This window comes from Quercus lobata, chromosome 4 (assembly GCF_001633185.2).
Source record: "Quercus lobata isolate SW786 chromosome 4, ValleyOak3.0 Primary Assembly, whole genome shotgun sequence".
Classification (NCBI taxonomy): Eukaryota; Viridiplantae; Streptophyta; class Magnoliopsida; order Fagales; family Fagaceae; genus Quercus; species Quercus lobata.
Window position 1 is genome coordinate 74,338,588 of NC_044907.1, and position 23,049 is coordinate 74,361,636.

At 33.0% G+C, this 23,049-nt stretch overlaps 1 protein-coding gene across 1 annotated transcript; it reads right to left on the reverse strand.

Moving 5' to 3' along the window:
* Positions 1-13,433: 13,433 nt before the first annotated feature.
* On the reverse strand, positions 13,434-14,633 carry LOC115987722 (thaumatin-like protein 1). Its single transcript, XM_031111317.1, has 2 exons — positions 14,540-14,633; positions 13,434-14,327 (listed from the first exon to the last, which is right to left on the reverse strand). The coding sequence occupies exons 1-2, from the start codon at positions 14,589-14,591 to the stop codon at positions 13,645-13,647; spliced, it is 735 nt and encodes a 244-aa protein (XP_030967177.1). The 5' UTR covers positions 14,592-14,633; the 3' UTR covers positions 13,434-13,644.
* Positions 14,634-23,049: the final 8,416 nt, after the last annotated feature.

Below are 23,049 nucleotides of genomic sequence, written 5' to 3' on the forward strand. Positions count from 1 at the left end.
GACGATGAAGATTGGCATTTCTGCAGAAAATGACGCTCAGGTTCTGTTTATACTTCGACTGGCTGCTAAATAAGGAGGATTTTGATAGGATGAATTTCAAATATGTCTACTGCTATTGAATGTGCACATGCATATATTTCAGTCAGCCAGACCATGATTTGGATTTTTTTTTTTTTTTTTTTTTCTCTAATTCGTAGTATGTTTTAATGAATTTGTATATCGTTTCAGTCATAATGGTTTAAATTATTCAGATGACATATCCATGCATCTTGTTTGATAATGACAGTGGAGTCGGGATGTACACTACAAAAAACGGAGCCTGAAGCCGCGTTTTGGAGCCGCGTTTTTGGAAAACGCGGCTTCAGCCGTTCCTTTGAGCCGCGTTTTCCAAGAACGCGGCTCAAAGGAAAGGCTAGAGCCGCGTTTTCCAAAAACGCGGCTCAATAACGCGGCTTCAGGCCGTGCGGCTAATTTTTTTTTTTAATTGTAGCTTGAGCTGCGTTTCAAAAACGCAGCTTCAGACCCCTTGAAACGTACTGTACCAGGATGGAGCTGCGTTTGAAACGCAGCTTCAAGTTTCAGTATAAACAAAAAAAAAAACGAAACGTGGAATCCCTCACCATCGAATCAGAAAACTGGCTCTCCGATCGCACAAGACCCTCACCGATCGCCCACACTCCCCTCACCGATCACCCATTCCCCTCACCGCTCCAACACAGTCCCCTCAACGCTCGCACATCCCCTCACCGATCGCAGACAACTCTCACCCATCTCAGACAACTCTCACCGATCTCACACTCCCCTCACCGATCTCAGCCCACTCTCACCGATCTCAAGCCTATGTGAATCCCCTCACTTCAACCCTATGTGAATCCCCTTCCTCCCTCCGCTCTTCCTCCTCTTCGTTTCCTTCTCACCGATCGCTGGCAGACACCCATTCTCGTAAGGCCGACTAGCAGTAAGTTTTTCAAAATTTTTTGTTTTGATTCCTGTTTTGGGGTTCCTATTTTTGCTTTACAGTTTCGATTTTAGGTTTAGGGTTTGGGCCGTCGATCTAGGGTTTTGATTTTGGGTATAAATGTTCAATTTCAATATTTGGTTTTAGATTTCAATATTTGGTTTTGGAGATGTTTGATCGATGAATTCATATTGGGTTTATTCATGTTTGTCATTTTTGCTTGGTGGGTTTTTGATATCTGTGTGTGTGTGTGTGTGTGTGTTGCTGCGGATCCTATTGTCTCTGTGTGTGTGTGTGTTGCTTGTGCTGCTGTGTGTGTGTGTGTGTGTGTGTGTGTGTGTGTGTGTGTATGTTGCTGTTGCTGCTGCTGCTGCTCTGTGTGTGTGTTGTTACTGGTGCTGCTCTGTGTTTGTGTGTGTGCTGCTGGTGTGTGTGTGTTGCTGGTGCTGCTGTGTGTGTGTGTCTGTGTCTGTGTTGCTGCGGATCCTATTGTCTGTGTGTGTGTGTGTGTGTTGCTTGTGCTGCTGTGTGTGTGTGTGTGTGTGTGTGTGTATGTTGCTGTTATAGGATATGCTGCTGCTCTGTGTGTGTCTGTGTGTGTGTTGTCTAAGGTATTGAATAGTGGACATGCATGTGCCAGCACAAAGGAACCAACCTTGATCTCTTACAGTGCCTTACATATCTCATCCATCCTCATAATTGCTCTTTCAGGCAGATACTAATTTATATTTAAAAAAGAAGTAAAATTGTTTAGATTGAATAAGAATTCTAATAATTCATTGTATAGCTTGTCAAATATCAGTGAATTAATAGTAAAAGAGGCTTGTAGTTTGATTTTCTTTTTATTGTTATTTACAATTGGTTTTGCTACCTGACCATAAGACAAGTGTCACCTTGTATCCCTTTTATATATGTTCACTATTTTCACTCTAAAGGATGAGTTTATGGAATAATTAAAGATAATAGACCTTCTGTGCACTGTACTTTTAGTGGCATATGCTTTTTACATTTTTTTTTCAACTTACTTAGATAAGACTCAAATAATATATATTTTTTCTGTGACAAAGGCTTGTGTAATTTATCACTCCTTAGTTTTTAGTTTAACTGTAACTGTTAATTACCTTTTCATTCGAGAATTTAACCTTTTTTGTGGTTATTACTTGAACATTGTCTGGTCTCATGAAAATATGCCTGTGAAGATGGTAGACCACATTGATAATGAGCACAGTATTGACATTAATCCTATATACCATATGAAAGTGAAGTTTAAATGGTATGCATATATGTGTGTTTCCTTTCTTATTAACAGTCATTATTCCTAGAATGTATCACTATTATAGCTAGTGAAATCCCATCATGAAGATCAAATTTCAATTTTAATCAACACATTGGAATATGGAATTGTACGGCACGGGACCCCAGACCCATTTGGGCCTTGGGCCTTGAACTCCAACTTTACATTACGGCCCACGGGCCCAACCCACTTGCCCAAAACTAGACCCTAGGCTTGCCACTGGTGCTGCTCTGTGTTTGTGTGTGTGCTGCTGGTGTGTGTGTGTTGCTGGTGCTGCTGTGTGTGTGTGTGTGTGTGTGTGTGTGTGCTGTGCTCTGTGTGTGGGTATGTGTGTTGCTGCTGCTGCTGCTGTGTGTGTGTGTGTGTGTGTGCTGCTGCTCTGTGTGTGTGTGTGTGTGTGTGTTGCTTGTGCTGCTGCTCTGTGTGTGTGTGTGTTGCTGCTACTGCTGCTGTGTGTGTGTGTGTGTGTTGCTGCTGCTGATGCTCTCTGTGTGTGTGTGTGTGTGTGCTGCTGCTCTGTGTGTGTGTGTGTGAGTTGTATATAGGTCAAGCAAGTCTATGGATATCCTAATTACTTCATAGATTATAAAATAAACTCATTTAGCTATATATAGGACTAGGAGAAATCCTAAAATGAGGCTCCTATGGGTGGAGCTAGAAATCTTTATAGGAAGAGGGAAGAGGGGTGGGGGTGTGGAAGAGGGATTTTAAGTGAATCGCCCAACTTCCAATTTAAACAATGTATAGATGCAATATTAGGAATACTAGCAGGACATAAAATAGTAACAATACTGTACTAATTATGACAAGGTTAGAGGAATTTGTTTTATATTTTTTGATAAATAGAACTTTTAAATATTAGTCGACCTGTAATGAAAAAGGATGAAATATAATGTAATTATTGGGAAGTTGTTTTACAAGGCTTTCGACAAAGTTGTTTGGGGTCATCCAATTTCAAGTTGTATGGTCGTGCACTTGTGCTGCATCTGCAATTTAATTGTTAGTGTTTTTTTCAATGACAATAGTGCATCTGTCACTAATTAGCTTATTTTTCAAAATATAAGTTTTCTTTTTCCTGTTCTTTTCTTTTTGGGTTGCTGTATTTGGGTGGCAAAAATGAGGGCATGAATTCAAAATGGATAGACATCTAAGAGTTTCTCCAGTATTGAAATTTCATTTCAACTAATCAAATTAAACCCACTTATCTATCACAGGATTTGAATCGATTAGTTATTGCACTTAAAATGTAAAGAAACTTTTTAATATTCAGCCTCATAGTCTTTTACCCTTTTTTTTTTTAGAGATTTTTAATCTATAGCGTCCGATAGATTTCAGAATTATTGATAATAAACTAATAATGACATTTCATTGTTATTGATAATTTGTCCAATTTGGTCCATGTCGGTCTATTCAGTCCACCTTAGTCCTTTCGGTCCACTTCGATCCATTCAGTCTATTTTGGTCCTTTCGGTCCAATTCGGTCCTTTTAGTCCACTTCAGTCCTTTCGGTCCATTCAGTCTATTTTGGTCCTTTCGGTCCTTTTAGTCCATTTTGGTCCTTTCGATCCAATTCGGTCCTTTTAGTCCACTTCAGTCCTTTCGGTCCATTCAGTTCACTTCGGTCATTTTGGTCCATTCAGTCTATTTTTAATTGTTTAATTTAATTATTTATGGTATTATTTACTATCTTTCTTTATGTTCCACCTACATGATATTATTATTATTACCAACTCTTTATGTCTTTCTTCTTTTATTTCTTTTACATTTTATGTATGTTGGGATGGCTCCATATAGTTTCCCGCTCAAGGCAACAACTTTAAGTTAGAATTTTTCTATATTTGAATATTAACTTTTAATATTATATATATAAATTTAAAATCCATAAATTCTTGCCTTTTGAGATGCAAAAATTTATAATTCAGTTTTTGTATTTTTAGTTGATAATCTTTCTAATTGATCTACTTAATCTTGTTGTGAAATAGTAATTTTAAGTACGATTGTATAATTTTTTTTTTTTTAAATTCTTTACAAAACAACTGTAACAAGTTTTGTAAGTAAAATTCTACAAGCAATAGATACATTTGGGGAAAAAAATCTAATATTTTTATATAGCCAATAATGATGACATTTCATGTCTCAACATTGTTGTGATTATTTTTCTAGTAGAAAAAGAATATATAATAAAAGAAACACTATCTACAATATAGAATTATAATATGACAATGATAAATAAAATTTAAAGCATAGAAAAATATATTCTAATATATTAAAGGCACTATTTCCTCACCTAAAAATGGAATCACCTAATGGCCTCAAGATGCCTAAGTAAAGGCAAATCAACACATAACTTAATGAATTAGTACCAATCAAGCCAATATATTAATTTTAGATAGAGAATAATTAAAAGTACACAGTTCAGGTATAAAATTTAACAAAAAGAGACGAAAATTATTATTATTATTTATTTCAAAAAAAAAAAAATTCATTACCTTAGGTAAGGCAATGCATGATGAAGGAAAGCTGAAATCTAATTCCCAACTTTGGTTTTTGTATTGAAAAATAGAGTGATTGTTTGGTGTGTGACAACATGGGAGATTTTGTGTCTTATATTGACAATCTAACTTGTGGGAGTTTGGCTTACAAAAATTGAAACCTAAAAAATGTTAGATGCAATTGATAATCAATGATCATTTGACATGCTTACAATATATATTGCTACGACTTAGAGTTTCAAATTAATTGGATTTCTACTGAGCCACAATTTTGGGAACCTTCTTTAGTGGTGGAGAGAGCACACAAGTCATCTATATTTTATAGTGAAAAAAACTACAGTTTTGGGAGCTTTATCTAGTGGGGGCCTTAGGCTAGATGTGGCGAAATTGGACCTGACTTGAACTTGAATTTTTTTACTCAACACAAAATTAAAACAAGTAGACCCTTGACCCGACTCAACCTAATTAATTTGGAACCCAATCCAATTTTCTTTTTTTGGGGTCAACCTTTTTCTTTTTTCTTTTCTTAAAAGAGAAGGCGCCAGGTTGGAGGATTATTAAATTTGGACTTAGCTAAGCTTCTTATATGAAACTATTATCATTTGGTTCACTCTATAAAGAGTGAGAGTATTTGGGTTCTTTTCTTATCTGCTTTTCTAGAAGTTGTATAATGATTGTGGAAGTATTTATGTGCACCTTGACCAAAGCTATTGCTTTTGACATCAAAGTAGTTGCAAAAGAATTAGTATATTTATCTATTTTTATTCTCCTCTACCTTTGTATTCCAACATCTATCTATTTTCATTCTCCTGTAATATAATTTAGCTTTCGACTAATATAAATTGTTCATAGTAAAATCTTCTCTTTTTCTTCATAACTTTGTCCTACTTGTCCTTTTACCCCTATGGTGGGAACTTTTATTTTATTCATGAGTTGTGAAAGAAGGGAGTTGTGTGTATAGCAGGAAATTGTGTGTATAACAGGAACTTCAGGAAGCAGGGAAAAAAAATAAAAAAAATAAAAAAACCTATAGCCGCGTTTTTGAAAACGTGGCTATAGCTTAGTCAATATTGCTGGAAAATGGCTATAAAACGCCGCTATAGGTGGCGTTTTCAGCTTGTCTGTGATACCTATAGCCGCGTTTTTTAAAACGCGGCTATAGGTCCACGGATATAGCCGCGTTTGAGACGCGGCTAGAAGATGTCCTGGAGCCGCGTTTTTTGAAAACGCGGCTATAGGTCTGGTTTTAGCCGCGTTTTCTGAAAACGCGGCTATAGGCTTTGAGCTGCGGACTTTAGGCCGCGTTTATAAACGCGGCCATAGAAAACGCGGCTAAAAGCCTATAGCCGCGTTTTTGGGTTCTTAAGCTGCGTTTTTCAAACGCAGCTTAAGACCCCTTTTTTTGTAGTGGTATATATATTTTTTTTTTCAGGGGATCTATTCCTTCATAGACCAATTATATGGTTTAGTTTACAATGATTTTCATAGGATAAATTTCAAGTGAGGCTAGTGCTATTGGTTGACTTACAAGTTTAGTTTCCGACATTTATCTAATGTAAGTGGCTGAGTTAATGTCTATGAGACAATGAGTTGTGAACTTGGGACAAAACTTTAGAAGTAGAGGCCGTTTGGATTGAGCGTTTTGCGTGTTTTTTTTTTTTTTTTTTTTTTTTTTCACGTGTTTCAGGGAGTAATGTGGCTACTGTTCATGCACTGTTTATAAATAGTAGCCGCAAAGGAGAACTTTTTCACGGTGAACAATACATCAGTGCATTGTTCACGGATCCACAAATTCTACTTTTTAGCAATTTTTTCATTAAAAATAGGTTCCATGGTACCATTCACACATTTAAAAATTATTTTGTTACAGTGTTTTCAGTTTCAGTTTTCAATTTCATAAAAAATAAGCTCATTTCAGACAGACTTGTAATCTGTTTTTATGAACCTAGCTATAGTATCAAATAAGCATTAATTTTATTGTTTAGTCTTGAGCATTTTCCTTGCAATTCAAAGTTGAATGTTTCAACAAAGTTTCTTCTTTAGAATATAGCTTGTTAATGGTTAGAGCATCCGTAGTAGATGTTCCAAAAATTATGTCATTTTATCACATCAAATGCCTATTTTATTATTTTACCACATCATTTTACAACATCTCATTTATTAGATGTTTTATAATTCAATTCTATACATTAAAATAATATTTACTATTCATCAACACAATAAACAAACAATAAATAATATGTCACGGTACTGTTGAATGTCGCAAAAAAAAAAAAAAAAAAAAAAAAAAAAAAAAAAAAAAAAAAAACCATATCCCACATTTGCTAAATGGTCTCAAATTGGGTTTGGTGTGGGATATGTGCCAAATATTTAACATTTGGCACATATCCCACATCTACTGTAGGTGCTGTTATGCTTGCCATAAACTCTGTTATATTCTACCATGCATCTGGGGTTGTTAGAAGATGAGGCTGACATCATTTAGGACCCCATGTCAATCTTGGGGCATGGTATCTAGGTGGGAGTCTAGACTGTCTAGTATGGGCCTCATGGCCTTCGTTGTACAATTCAGAGGGAAAGGTCTTTGGATCAGATTATTGACAGGATCTACAGTACATGCATTTTACTTGTTCTTGGGTCAAGTTACATTAATAGGCAAAAAAAGGTTATTAGTTTAAAAAAGTCTTCATCTCTACAAATTTGGCCCTAACCTCACTCTTTCTGTGCAATTTATGATCGTATAGCATGCAAATTTGGAACCTTAGAGCATTTATATCAGCCAGTCTAAATTTTTTCTTTTATTTTAGTATAAGAATCTACTTTTTTTATTTTATATAGTCACTTTTACAAAACCCCACGCTAGGAAAAACTGGTTAAGGGAAAACATTATACATTCTAGGCTTGTTAGACCAAACCAGTTTTGAATTCTTAGTTCGATATATGATATTTCAGCCTTTCAAACATAAAAAACAATAGAGAATATTTGAGCGAACTGAGTAGGATAGGAAAATAATTTATTTGTAAGTTGTTACCCAGGACTCAATTTTGCATGAAACTAATTTTTGTTCAATACTTCAATTCATTACATTTGTATTTGTATTGAGAGTTAAAAAGGGGCCAAATACTCATTCATCACTCTTCATTTTGATAATAACAAGATATTAAAGTTTTCTTTGTCTACTTGCAAAGAGAGAGAGAAATGAGAACTTATATAAGAAGTTACACTGGGAAGGTGTGGCCTTTGTACAGGAGAGAGAGGGGTCTTATTACATGCGTGCCACTTACACAAAAATATCAAATCAAATTGGCTTCAATTTGATAATTTTGTTTTATTATCTTAAAAAGACATGGGAAAACACTAGAAAGCATCAAAGGAACTGGTTAACAAGGATTGACATTGAGAAAATGAAGAAACTATTTGCCTTAATGCCTGTTGTACTTCCTTGAGAATTAGCCGGAAGTTTGATTTGAGATTTGTGTGATTTTATTTTGTTTTTTTTTGTTTTTTTTATAAATAAATTTGATAGTTAGAAGCTGAGAATTTTAACTTTAAATGCCTTCAATAAAAATACCTAGAAGATACCAAAATTTGTATGATTTATTGTTAAATGGAAGGAAAATTATGTTTTTTTACATTTACAAATGATAATGTACAATTTATGTTGTCGATTAATTAAACATGTACACCATTGTACACATTTGCATGAATAATATACAAGATTGCATATTGTGCATTGTTCATGCAAATGTATACACTTGAACCATAAATGTAAACATATAGAGGTTAATAAACCGGAAATTTTTAATATTAAAATTAATTATTATTTTTTTTTATAAAAAACTTTTAAAAATATTTTCGAACCAGGTAACTTTTCCACTGTCCTGGATTAAATGGAACTATTAAGATTTTAAAAGATGTGCAATCAGCTAATAACATATGTCAAGATTGGGAGAAAGAGCTTGGCTTCAGTGAATGGGACAGAGAGGAAAAGTGAAGTTATTAAAAAGCATAATAAGCCGTAATCATAAATGTCAAAATTTTGAAATGTGCGTCATTAATCAGTTTTATCAAGACACAACATAGATATTTTCAATTTCAATCATAGATGAAAAGAGATCTTATTAGTTAGCCTAACTAAATTACTTTTGTGGGTAAAAATACAAATTAACCTTTTGGAAATATTCAACTAATAAAACAAGCATTTCTTTTTTTTTTTTGGCTAAACAACAACTTTATCATTCAACAAACAAAACAAAGGCTGTCATTCTTACATGCATCAACAATTACTACAGGGAGACTATACATACTGAAATAACAAGCTCTACAAAATTTCATTGCATACTTTGCAGCCACATGGGCATCAGTATTGCAACATCTCCTAACCCAACTAAAATTACAATTCAAAAAGAGTTTACGAGTATCATGTATATTACTAATAATAGTAGCAATGGACCAATCAGGCTGCAATGCAGATGTGGTTAGGGGATCAAAACAGGACTTGGCATCTCCTTCGATGATGATATGCTGCCATTTTTCTTTTTGCGCTAGCTGGATTGCCCAATATACAGCTGCAGCTTTAGCTTGCATTGGAGAGCACCATTCATGCCTTTTAGCCCAAACTTTAAGCACCTCTCCATCGTTAGTTCGTAGTACAAAACAAAACAAAGCACTGAGAGAAATAGTACAAATTATCAAGAAAAAAGCATGTTAGCCACAGACCACGGTGAATGTTTATTATTTAGAGAGTGAGTCAATGCCATGACTATTTTTACAATTTTACCACGGCTTGTTCGTGTGGTAACTTGTGAGTGATGGAATGATGAACCCATATAGACCTATTATTTTCTCCCACTACTTACAACTTGTAACATCAACGAGTTGTGACTAAATCTGTAAAAATTGTTGTGATAGTAAACTTATTCTTATTTAAGGAGTATTAATAAATACTCTTTTTAAATATTTAATATACAATTTTCGAAATAAAAGGAAATGGTGAAATAATTAACAGGGAAAGGCAATGGTGAGATAGGATAATCGTGATATAGTCATCTAATGTTAATTTAAAAAATCATTATAAATACCTCATGTGGGGGCCAGTTAATCAGGAGGTACTGTTAAGGCTGTACTAACTGGGTCTATAGCCTAATCTGAGGACATTAGTCAATCTGAAGATGTCCAAATAAGATTACAAAGGGAGCAGAGTAAAGAGAAAAGTAGAGATAATATGAGATAAGTCGAGATAATATGAGATAAGTCCTACGAATGTCCGAGGAGAAAAGCCATCTCGGCAACAAGGGTCCGAGGCCAGTAAGAGTGCCATATCATCATGGACTTTTTTCGAAGTTACATCACAACTAAGAGTTGGACATTGGACAAGGGGTAAGAAAGGAGGAGGGAAACAAATATCTTCAAAAAACTACTACCTCCACATTAAATGCCTCCCAACCAATTCTCTGGCTGCATTAATGTGGAGGTGATGCCTGAACAGTGGTCAAGTAACCTTACAGCTATTAGTTGATAGTTCTGGGAGGCGTTGGATAGGATAGGAAGGAGTTCTCAGAATCTAACCTACAAGTGTATGGTAGGGATGATACCAAGACTGTGGTATATAGCATGGAAAGATGTACTAAAAAAGGGAGGGAAGAAATCAAACAATTTTTTACGATAAGACTGTGAACTCTTGTAACTTTGTTGATCAACAAGACAATATAATATAAACTCCTCAGGCCACTTCGAGGATAGATTTTCTCATCTTACTTGTGTTTAATAGCTTTATATTAGTAAATTTTATCGTTTTTCTTCTAAAGTAGATCTATTTCTTTTATCCACGCTCTAAAAATTTATTGTTTGGGCTTCTTGGGTTAAAACCCAATCCTATATTGGGTCCAATCCAATTTTAGTCCTTACACCTCATTTTATAATCAGACTAAAATTTAAATTTTTCAAAAACCTTGGTCTAGGGGGTAATATTGTCATTTCACAAATTTCAAGGGTAAAAATTGAAAAAAAAAATGTCATTTCATGCAATCACAAGGCTTGAGAATTTCACCCAATGGACAATTAGAATTTCCAAAGATATTAAAACAATCACTTTGCAAAGGAAATCAAAACTCTAGATTGAAAATACTGAAGAATAAAATATCATTAATTGAAAAATATCCTTGAAATGGACTAGGCAGACGATTGTAATTTTTCTTTTTTCTTTTTTGGAGAAAAAAAAGGAAATTGATTGTAATTGGTCTTTCAGGAAAAATTACACTTTACCACCTTAAACTATTTGAATGCACACTTTGCATTCTAAACTATCATACTTTTAACACTTTACACCATGATATTACTTTTACTATTAAATTAGATAGAAGTTAATAGCACATGACTTGCACATGATTTTGTTTAGTTGACATATTGTTTAAAGACCAAAACACCATTTCCACACACAATTAAAAACATTATTTATTTATTTTTCAGGTCTTTGTCTTTCTCGTTCAACAGCTCTTCTCCTCGTTCTCATTGTCCAGTTGCTCCTTTCCCCAAATCATACATACAAGTTATCTCTAAGCCCAACAAAATTGGACCCTTTCTAAGCATAGTAGTTGATGAAACTATATCACCTTCCATGGCTGCCTTGCATCTTAATTTCCGTAATGGCCAGATAGTAGCTGAAGCATTATAGATATAGAAAAACCATGTTCAGTAGATTACCAGTCAACCAAGTAGATACCAAAGCCTTAATGAGTTTGGGAACCAACTTAACCACTAGGATTATTAATACGACTTGTGTAATCTTTTAATAGTGTAGCGCGCGATTCAATCTTCGTTCATCGGTTAATTGGTTCCTACTATTCGTCATGTTGAACTCGTAGAGGCCCAGTTTGTATGTGATCTTGATTTTGCAACTATTCAACCTTTCAAGCATGGCCCAACAACTAAAGTTTTTACCCAAAACGGAACCATATTGATATGTGTTATGGAGCGTTTCTTGTACATCATATTTCGTTTTGATACCATTGATGATTTTTTTTTGGACATAGAGATAATTTGTATGTTTGATTTGGGAAAGAGGAGCAACTGAACAATGAGAAAGAGGAGAAGAGCTGATGGGTGAGAGAGAGGGGATGAGTGGTTGGGCAAGGGAAACCTGAAAAAAAAAAAGAAATAAAAATAAAAAGCTTTTGTTTTCAATTGTTTGTGAAAAGGGTGTTTTGGTCTTTAAATAGTGTGCCATCTAAGTAAAAATCATGTGTGAGTTATGTGTTATTAATTTCTATCTTAACTTAATAGTAAAAGTAATGTCAGGGTGCAAAGTGTGATAAGTGTGATAATTTATGGTACAAAATGTGCATTTGAATAGTTTAGGATGTAAAGTATAATCTGGTGTATAGTTTAAGGTGGTAAAATGTAATTTCGCCGGTCTTTTAAATAAAAACTATAATCAATCACCTAAAATTCTCATTGTTCCAATCAAAATAAAGGATGAGCATATATGTATGGAATGAAAATATAGAACATAATTGAGAGTTTCAATTTATAAATTAATTATTCCTTTTCAAAAATGAATAATTAATTTGATAATTTGAAAACCTAGAGCTTCATTTGGATTGCGTCTGCGTTTTCACGCGGATGCGTTTTTGACTTTTTATTTTTTTTATAATAATTCTAGCGTCTGGTGTACTGTTCATGGGACATGAACAGTGCATCAAGGAAAATGCACAGTATTTTCATTAACGAATAGTAACCGAAAAATATTTTTTTATTGTTTTCAGTTTTCAGTAAAATAAACGGTATCTAAAAGCACACTTAGTCTCATTTAATTAGAAAGCCCATTTCAACATTTTGATGACAGGGCATCACATCTTAAAAACATTGTCTTATCAAATAAAATAAAATAAAAAATCTTAAAAACATTGAGTAATATCTTCTCAATAAAGCAAAACAAACAAACAAAAAATTGATCAAATTTTTGTTTGTTTGTTTTGCTTTATTGAGAAGACATTACTCAATGTTTTTAAGATTTTTTTTTTTTTTTTTGATAAGACAATGTTTTTAAGATTAAACACATGGTTGGTTGTTTTTTTTTTTTTTTTTAAAAGCCCAAACTTAGGTTTTAGTTATCTTAATTAGAAATAAACACATAGTTGCATTGTATTTTATCAATTTTTTGTTTGTTTGTTTTGCTTTGTTGAGTAAACATTACTCAATGTTTTTAAGATTTTTTTTCATAAGAAGATGTTTTTAAGATTAAATACATGGTTTTTTTTTTAAGAAAAAAAAAGCCCAAACTTAGGTTTTAGTAATCTTAATTAAAAATAAACGTATAGTTGCATTGACTAATAAAATACAAGTAATGTTATCATTTAATTTTAATGTACCTACATGTTTAAATTTGATTGTAGAACCTAATATTACCACAACTGTTAAGGATGAGAATATCTTCAAATGATACAAATAATATTGATACATGGTAGAGCCTACCTTTCTAATTCTTATCAATAGGCAATCAACTTTTAACAAGGTAGACGCATGGACATTACTCTCTTCTTGAACAATTTCTTTTTTCCCTTTTGCTAGTAATAAGTCTTTTGGTCCTTTAAGATTCTAAATCAAAAGCTAAAGAACCTAAATTCTACCACTTAAGAAGTATACTCCGGTTTCTAGATGACTTTTTCTAGTGAGTATGAAAGCTCAAACCCCATAAATAATTAATTACATATTCAAATAACACAATTATTTGTTGCCATATATGCAAGAAATGTTTTTGACAGCTGAAAAACATGATAAGAAATTATAGCAATACATTTATCAATCAGCCGGAATTTCTTTTTGACTTATTGGATCCTTGTTTATAAAGCTTTTCAACTTTTTTTCTTCCAAGGGGTCGGCTGTTAACTTATTATATGTATTAAGGACAGAAAGTTATGGCATAGTCTGCCCCACCAGTGCAAGTAAAGGTGCTAGATTTATCATCATAAGCATAGCTATATGCTTGTGGACATTGGTCCTTGAAAATCCTTGAATAGTTAGATGGCGAGCATGTATCTGGCGAACCAAAATCACCTGTACAACAGTATTGTGGCTGTTTGAATGCCAAACATGCACTCTTGCAAGCAATTACACTACCATCTGATGCTTTCACAGCCAACTCGAGAGGACAAACTGTGTTCACATTAGCTCTGCAGCTTGTGGTATGACACCCTTCTTTTCCACCATGGGGGGTTACTGAGATTGGCAAATTAAAGCCATCCACAAGACTAACATCATAGAAATCTCGTCCACCATTTGTTGCAACTGTGAATTCCACTAGGGATGCTGGTGGAATTGCACCAGCACCATTGCATGCTATTTGACCTGATCCACAGTCTCCACTGCTGCAACTAAACTTTCCAAAGTGGTCCTTAGAACATTGATATCGTGCCCAAAACCGACCAGACCATGGGGGATGGACATTAAGAGAGGATGAAGCACCGGATGCTAACTCCAAACCAGTTAATAGAGATAACTGAGGACCGCCGGAGCCAGTTAAGGTTCCTGGCCAGACTTTGAATGGGCAGTTGTTTGTGATTGCAAATGTAGCTGAGTGAGCCCCTATGTACAAAACATATAAACAGAAATTTTTGTAAAATTCAAAGAGGGGAGAGGGGGAGGGGGTGAGTTCACGTATTGCATGCATTAATTAAAATAATTGTATCTTATAGTCAACAGAATATCATAGTTGGTTAATTTATGTGAAAATGTACTTAAATTGATGTAAAGTATGATGAAAAAAAAAGAGATAAATATTGAAATAGCTTGCTTGCCTGAAAAATAGAGCGAGGCCAAAGTGAGGAGAAAGACTACTCGAATCCCCATTGATGAATGTTTTGATTTATCTAAAGGTTTATAAGAGCTAGTATAGATAGAGGATAGAAAGAGGTGGTGGTATATATAGAGGGATCTGATCACAGATCTAACAGTAAATAATGTAAACCCTTTAATATTAATATACTATTGTAATATAGATATAATCGAGTGTGTTTTAAGGCTTACGGTGTACTATTGTAATGTGTTGTCGGCATACGGTGTAATACAAATACCAATAAATAAAATGATTTAGAGAATCTATAGATTCATACTCTAAAATATATATGCATATATATGCTTGCAAGACATGTGACACTCTTGGATACACGTATGATCAGGATCATATAGTAATTTCTTATTTTATTAACATAAGATGGGATGCATTAGATCATAATCTGTAAATTTTTTATCTAGTACAAAATAATTGATTTTTAAAAGATAATTGTTTTATAGGCCTATATCATTCACAATTTAGTAAGAAATTCTGTTAAAATGAAATTTTATATTTGTTATTTTGCAGTGAATAGATTTGTTGTATTCTAGAGGTAAATTACTCTTAATTAACTAGACAACAAGCTCTTTCAAGTGTGAACACTTATCCCCTAAAAAACAGAGTGTGTTCCACACGTCTCAAAGTCATATTATTTTTGATTCATTATCAATTTCCTCAATGATATGTCTAATACACAGCCTAATGTTCCAAGAATTTTCCATGATGTTACATCATTATGTATAAACTTTTTGGTCTGATTTGTTAGCATATATAACATCCTCCAATGCTTTTATTCAATGAACTAAAGGGACATGTACGTTGTCACGTGTAAGTAGAAATATGCATATATTTTTAAATGACCATAAGATAAATTATGTATATTTTGTAGACTCCAAATAATGTTCAGCGAGATGTTTGGTACAACAACAATGTAATAGACAAACTATGATTTCGGTCCTTATTAAACTTCCAATAACATGTTCAAATAGTTCCTATTTTTTAAAAGAGAAATGATATGTCTCCAATATTTTTACAACATTTTACAATAAATCATAAGTGGCAGGTTGTTATTGTTGGAGCAAAAAAGTAATCTTAATGTTAGATTCAAATTTGAACTAATAACAACTAACCACCTATGATTTGTTGTGAAAATATTGTAAAATTATTGTGAACATAGTATCTCTCCTTTTAAAATTACAACGACGTTGTGTCTTATCTTCGCAAATTGTTTATGTTAGAGATATAGATCTTTTTTTTTTTTTTTGTTAGAGATATAGATCAAATGGTCTTCAAAACCCAAGAATTGTTTCCTAGTCAAGAGGTAGAATTGAGACCCCAATCCTTTGTATTATCGTAGACTAAATTGTGTTAGGAATTCTTCTTGAGAAAAAGGTTGTAACTCTCGTTAAGACAAATTCGCCAAATCGGCTAAGATTACATCATTAAGATGTGTGGAATATCCTCTATTCACACCGATAAATCTCAAAAATATCTTGCATGTCTAGCTAGCTAAGTTGTGAAGGAATCCTAATTTTGATTTTACAAATAGTCTGGGATTAACAATGAAGTTAAGTTAGTCTGAATTAACATAGGATTATTGTCCAAAATTGTTCCACCATCAGATGATCCTTCTTGATCCACCTCTCTTGAGATGCTTAAGTGCTTTGTGGCACTAAATGTAGAAACAGAATCAATAACATAATACATTTCTTCATTGTCAATAATTACGTATCAGTATCTTTTTTCTTTTCCTTCTTACAGTGAAATTAAAGAGTAAAATCACCCATATAAGCAAGCTATAGGATCAAGAAGTCATGAGGCAATGAAGATTTTTGGATGACATGTGTTACCAGAAGTCAGACCCAACATGCTCATCCATTTTAGGACATTATATACTACAAATACAAATGGAGGGACAAGTACCAAAATTATCAATATGATGGTAACAGTACATTAAACTGCAATGATATGAAACTGAGATGTGATATAATGGATCTTAATCTAAAAGAAAATGAGTTTGAAAATCACAAAAATCAGTCTCAAAATACCTAACTAGCCCATTTAGGAGAGAATGACCACAAGGATTTAAAAAAAAAAAAAATGCTTTGCAAAACTACATTGAAGTTGAAGTTAAGGACACTAGTGCTGTTATAAGCAATATTAGGCCAAGGGTGTTCTACAAAGTGTCATTTGACTCCCAAGCTTCCAGGTGAAGCATCAAATAAAGTTGCATAAGAATAAGAGTACTGTGAAATTAGCTGAGCAAACCTAAGATAATAAATGAGAACTATATTACTGCTGAAAATCAGAGAGCATTAAAGGGTTCAGGAATGAATTTTCAATCAAACCTGAAGAAAGCCAAGATCTTTCATCCCAACTTCATAGGAAGAGGCCCGCTGGGGACCTCAATAAGAGCAAGTTAAATGTGCTTTTCTGGAAAAAAAGTCTTCCCAACAAGAAGACATGCCAAAACTCATAAGTAGAGTAATGCTATTTTTGGTTCAGTTAGCATCTTAAAGCATTAAAGCGATATGAGTGATTCTGTGATTGTACTACCAATCTCCAGAACGTGCAATCACAAAATAAGAGACAGCAAAAATGATGGAAGTACCAAAAATTGTCCAAGAGAGTAGCATTGGAAAGTAGCCCACCATCATCTGGCATTCTGCCCAAAACTTCAAAGTAAGGTCCACAGAAGTAATGCTAGAGCTCATTAAGCACATGACCAACCCTACTAATTTGGTAAAATTTTCAAAATGAATTATGAACCTACCACCACTGTGGACATTAGACCTATTACGCAAACCTACTAATTACAACTAAATTGTAGATATTATCTTATGTTACAAAATACATAGTTTAACTTGTCAAAGGCATATAAAATAAGGTTTGTCCAATGTAGAAACTAGGGATCCAGTGGATAACAAAGCTCATCAAAAGGGTTGAGATAAGCTATATCTTGAACAATGCGAGACCCACCTTGTTAATCTGAGATTGAGTAGCTTTGTAAAAAGGTTAGGGTGCTAGTTATTAACATAGATGAAGTCATAAAGTAGTTTTTTCACCTAATCCTAGATTGATACTACCTATGGTTTTCCATAGCCTTTGGAAGGAAAAGAAGATTCTTCTATACCTTCTTTTCTTAGCTCAAACAGAAGATCATTCAGTAGTGAATAGATTGCACTGCAGATTGTGGGTGACAGCCATTCGTGGCAACAGAAATATGGGCGGTATTGTTGCTATTGATTCAGTAATACCCTGTAACTTCTAGACCCTTCATCAAACTTTGCATCCTAAGTGCCTCTACTGCTGTCCAGGATCATGATTTTATATGAAAGCAACACTTGGTAGCCAACAAAACCTTAGGCTTTTGTCTAATCCCCACATATGAAGGCCCAAAAAAAAAAAAAAAAAACCTCAGAAACCAAACAATTATTTACTAAAATTTTTGGCAGAAAGTAACCAAGTTTAATACATTAACTCAAACAAAAGCCAAACCCAGTTCAGCATTGAACCTATGGAACTAGAAATGGGTGAAATAGGATAGGAGTACACTACAAATATAGATGAAAGTTAATTACTTGCTGTGTACTTAAAGCATTATTTTTACAAGGTACAACGCCACTTTCAAATTATATAATGAGATGAATCCTCTGCTGATACAAGAAAATTGTTAACAGCAGCATTGACAAAGAAGGTCTATGAGATGCTCCTCAAATATAGTATATATGCTACCAATAATCTAAATTTAAAAAACAAATAATAGTGTACAAACTACAAATAGGGAACTATTTTACAAGATTCTGAATTAAGAATGAGAACATTTCCTCCTAACTCTCTAGGTCACTGGTTTCTTCCCTTGCTTCTTTTTTATTTTAATATGCGGGAGCTCCTAATTTACCAATTTAGCAACTCACAACAGAGATCTTACCTGAAAATCCTTAAAAAACAGTGCTAGCAAAGTGCATTTGTTGGGTTGACGCTTTTCTAAATTAGGTAGAACTAGCTAAGTTAGTAAACCTTTTCAAATATCAGGGAGTAAAAAAAAAAAAATCAAGTTTTTGGCAGCAAGTAATCGACATTAAATACAAACAACACCCGAGCCCAGTTCAGCATTTAACTGATGTTACTAGAAATAGTTGAGATATGATAGGATTAGGAGTAGAAAACAAAAAATAGATGAAAAGTAAGACAGCAATCCGTTAAAAAGCAAGTACTCATATGGAAATTTTCTTCATACAAGAAAATTGCCATACGAGTTGCTATTGGAGTACTTGCTGCCATACTACAGAAAGCCATACAAGAAAATTGCCGTACGAATCCTCTGCTCATAGGAGTACACTACAAATAATAGATGAAAAATTAATGCAAATAGATATCATACCTGGAACACAAATCTACTTGATCCAAATTGCCAAATTCTAAAGCCACAGAGAGAGAGAGAGAGAGAGAGAGAGAAACCATTATTCTTACAAATTACAACACACCTTTCAATTGTGAGACAAATACCCTACTGATATAAGGAAATTACAAGTCATGCAATGTGGAGTGGTTGGAATTGTTGCTTTCCAAAAAAGAGGTTTAACTAGCAAAGTACATCACATATCAACTGTTATACATAGAAAATGTATAATATAACTCTAGTTTCATCTTTATCTCTTATCCTTATTTAAATAGACACTCTATTTTCCTCTTCATCTCAGGCGGGCTCTTCATTCCAAGGCGGTCACAGGACCACCTGAACTATAAAAAATTATTATTATTATGTATAAATTTTAAAATATTATGGTTTTTTTTATCCTTAAAAAAACTTTTTGATTACCCTAAATATTTTTTAGGTCCAACATAAATAAACCTTAGATAAAATTTGACAACAAACTTGATTGTAAACTAAGACTACAACTTCAATCAATTTTTTTTTTTTTTTTTTTTTTATTGAATGTGAATTTTAACAAATCTACCATTTAATTATATTTTTTTATATATCTTCCATACTAGCAAAATTTCAAGAAGAGAAAAGATCAATAGCTATGTCGTCAATCAAATGTTTAAATTTCGAATTTTTATAATTTAAAATTATAAATAAAAAATAAGTTTAGGGATCGAATAGTAAATAACGTCTGATTGGCATGAAATTTAACACGTGTTTTAAGAACATAGAGAACATGCAATTTAGCTGTTAGATTTTCAAAATATATAGCAATGTTAATTTGTTTAGTGAGATTGTAGTATTAAGTTACAACTAAGTTTATAACCAAAATTTGACCTTAAACTTTGGTCTCCTTAACAATATATTAGGTTCTTACAAATAAAAAGAAAAATTCTAAGAAAACTTTATTTAACTAAACTTTTGAAGAGATATAGATTGCAACATTGATAATGAGACTATCATGTAACGATTTCAAAATAAGAAAATTCAAAAAAGGAAATTGTAAGACTTTATGTGTTTGCGCACATGTGTTTTTTCAAAATATGAAGTTATCTTTTTATTAGATTTTGTATAATTTAAATTTCTTAATGAACACCCTCAAAAAACTTCATGAAGTCGCCACCACCACATCTCTTATATCATTTTTTTAAAATTTAAACAGATGCAATTTGTTTTCTCTTCTTTCTTCTTCTATGTCCTCTTTTATTTTTCATTCATTAATCTTTTTTAGTGTCATAAAATTAAAAGGATTTTTTCCCGTAAGTTTTAGATAAATTTGGAAAAACAGTTATTAAGGAACGTACCTTTGGATTGACTATCGTGACTAAAAATCTATGGCAGATTTGAGTTTGTTAAAAGCTACTAATTTTAGAATTATAACTTCTTTTTTCTTATTATTATTATTATTATTATGCATGGATCAATTAAAAATTTAATATGTACAAAAATTATATATTCTACAAATATAATCAAAATTATCATAATAATTAGTGATTCACTTGAAACTAAATAAGCTATCATAATATAATGAAGATATTTAGTAGAAAGAGTTCCTAGTTTGCAAGTATTATTATATTAAATTATATAATTATGGTATATGATTAAATAATTAAAATAAATATGAAATTATATTCTTTTTTTAATAGAATTTATAAAATTTTAGTTTCAGTGAAAATTTGAATTTCTTAAAACTAAAATAATTGAGTTTTACCTAGATTAAACTATACAACTAAAATTATATCTTTCTTATTGGTTAAGAAAGTAACAAAGAGTATTACTACAAATAAAATGGAGAAAAAAAATGTATATGGTTGACTCTAACTAATATGTTTAGGATTTATAGCCGATCCCAAAAATTTGGGACTCTCATTGCAGTTATTGTAGAATTTGTTAACCACAATAAATTATTTTGTTGGGACCTATATTATACACTGAATATCTCAAAATATGGGATAAATCTTCATTTAGCCTTATAAAAAAATGGTGTTGATGATGAAGAAGAAAATTTAAATGGTTTAGATCAGTTGAAATTTGTCTGTCCAACCAAGAAGAAGAAGAAGAAAGGAATTAAAATGGTGTTGATGATGAAGAAGAAAATCTTACATGGTTTAGATCAGTTGAAATTTGTCTGTCCAACCAAGAAGAAGAAGAAGAAAGGAATTAAGGGAGGATTTAAATTTTGTTAAACAATATGGGTTTAATTAGAAGATGAACATGTCATATTTAATTAAGTAATTAATAAAAATAAAAATAAAGTTATTAAAGGTAAAAAAAAATGTTATTAGTGAGTATTATTATTTTTTTTTTTTTTGAGAAACTTATTAGTGAGTATTAATTTCTAACTCTAGGTCTCATACTTCATGTTTTATTACTCTTTATAGATATTTTTTATTTTTTTGGAATAATTATTTTTTATCATGTAGCATTATGCTTCTAAACAAACTAAACAAATAAAAAAGTAAATTCTTAATTAATATTCACAACATGCATGACAAGAATAATATTTTTCCTTCTTCACAAATGAATAAACAAATGTTCTTTCTCAAGAAAATGAACAAACATATGTTTATACATTTATTTCTTTTACATTAGAACATTATTAAAAGCTAATACATTTTATACACCTGTGGTTGAAGTCCTTTAGGGTGTGTTTGTTTGGATGTGAAACAAAATGGATAGAAAACTTTAGAGTGAAAATGGGAAGGAAAACTTTTTTAAAATGTGTTTGGTTGGGTGGAGAAGAAGGAAAGTAAATGGTGGGACCTAGGTGTTTTCTCCTTGGGCCCACCAAAAAGTTTTCTCTCTAAAATGGAGAGAAAGCTGAAAAAAGAAAATGATACTGCTTAATGGAAAAAAATACCCATGTGCACTTGCATATGGACAATTGCCCATTTCCTCCCTTTTTTTTTTTTTCCTATATTTTCTGCTTTCCTGGGCTATGGGCATGTTGCCGCTTCCTTTTTTATTTTTATTTTTCTTTCTCTTTTTCTTTTTTTTTGATTTCATGAGCTATGGGTGTGATGGTTTTTTATTTTTTTTGTTTAACTAGACATGACTTTTTTTTGGGGACATGATTTTTATGTTATAATAAATTGGATGATTTTTTTTTTTTTTTTGGTGTCACTTTTTTGTTTTAATTGGTCATCATTTTTTAACAAAGATGTATAAGTAAATTTATACAAACTCACTTTTTCCATCCCTCCATTTTTTCACTCTCAACCAAACAAAAAGGAGATAAATTAAAATATTTTATATCCTCCCACTTTTCTATTCTCCCACCATTTTCTATCTTCCGACTTTTCCACTCTTCTAACCAAACGAATCCTTAGCATTACCTACCAACAAGTTATTACCCAAGGTGGGCTCTATCATGTAGTTGTTCATTTCCCACCTCTAAAGCTGCTTTTGTTTCGCCTGAAAAGCATTTCAGAAAATCATTTTACACCATACCGTGTGTTTGGTTGCGCATGGAAAATTTGGTCAAATGGAAAATCTGGTCAAATGGAAAATCATTTCTGTTGACTGTAAAATGTGGCTAGTTGAAGTGTAAATAGATCTATGATCTATTTTACCTTCAAACCATTTCCAAAGAAAAAAAAAAAAAAAAAACTGAACCGAGAGAGAGAGAGAGAGAGGTCGATCACCTTCAGAGAGAGAGAGAGAAAGTGAGAGTGAGCCGCCCACAATTAGAGAGAGAGAGGCCGGTCACCTAAATTTGAGATCGATGGCACCGCTGTCTAGGCCGTGCCTCTCCCTCATCACCGATCACCAGCCATCACCGATCCACCCCTCCCTCATCACCAATCCACAAACACCCAAGACCCACCTCTCCGATTGCCAACCATACACCGACGAGTACAGGTTGAGCTCCGATCTTGACAATCGACTGCAGGCCATGCACCGTTGTCACCACCCAAGACCGATCTTATCGCCGCCACTGAAGACTGATCTCTCTTTCCCAATCTATCTCTCTTTCCCTCAATCTCTCAATCTCTCTCTCTTTGATCTCTGATTTTTTTGTTGTTGTTGTGGTGGTGTGGGTGGTG

What these genes read in the sequence shown, in the direction of transcription:
- LOC115987722 (XM_031111317.1), bottom strand. Translation starts at nt 14,591, where the DNA reads ATGGGGATTCGAGTAGTCTTTCTCCTCACTTTGGCCTCGCTCTATTTT. An exon ending in GGCCTCGCTCTATTTTTCAG is followed by an intron (nt 14,328 to 14,539) that starts GCAAGCAAGCTA and finishes TTTTGTACATAG; the next exon opens with GGGCTCACTCAGCTACATTT.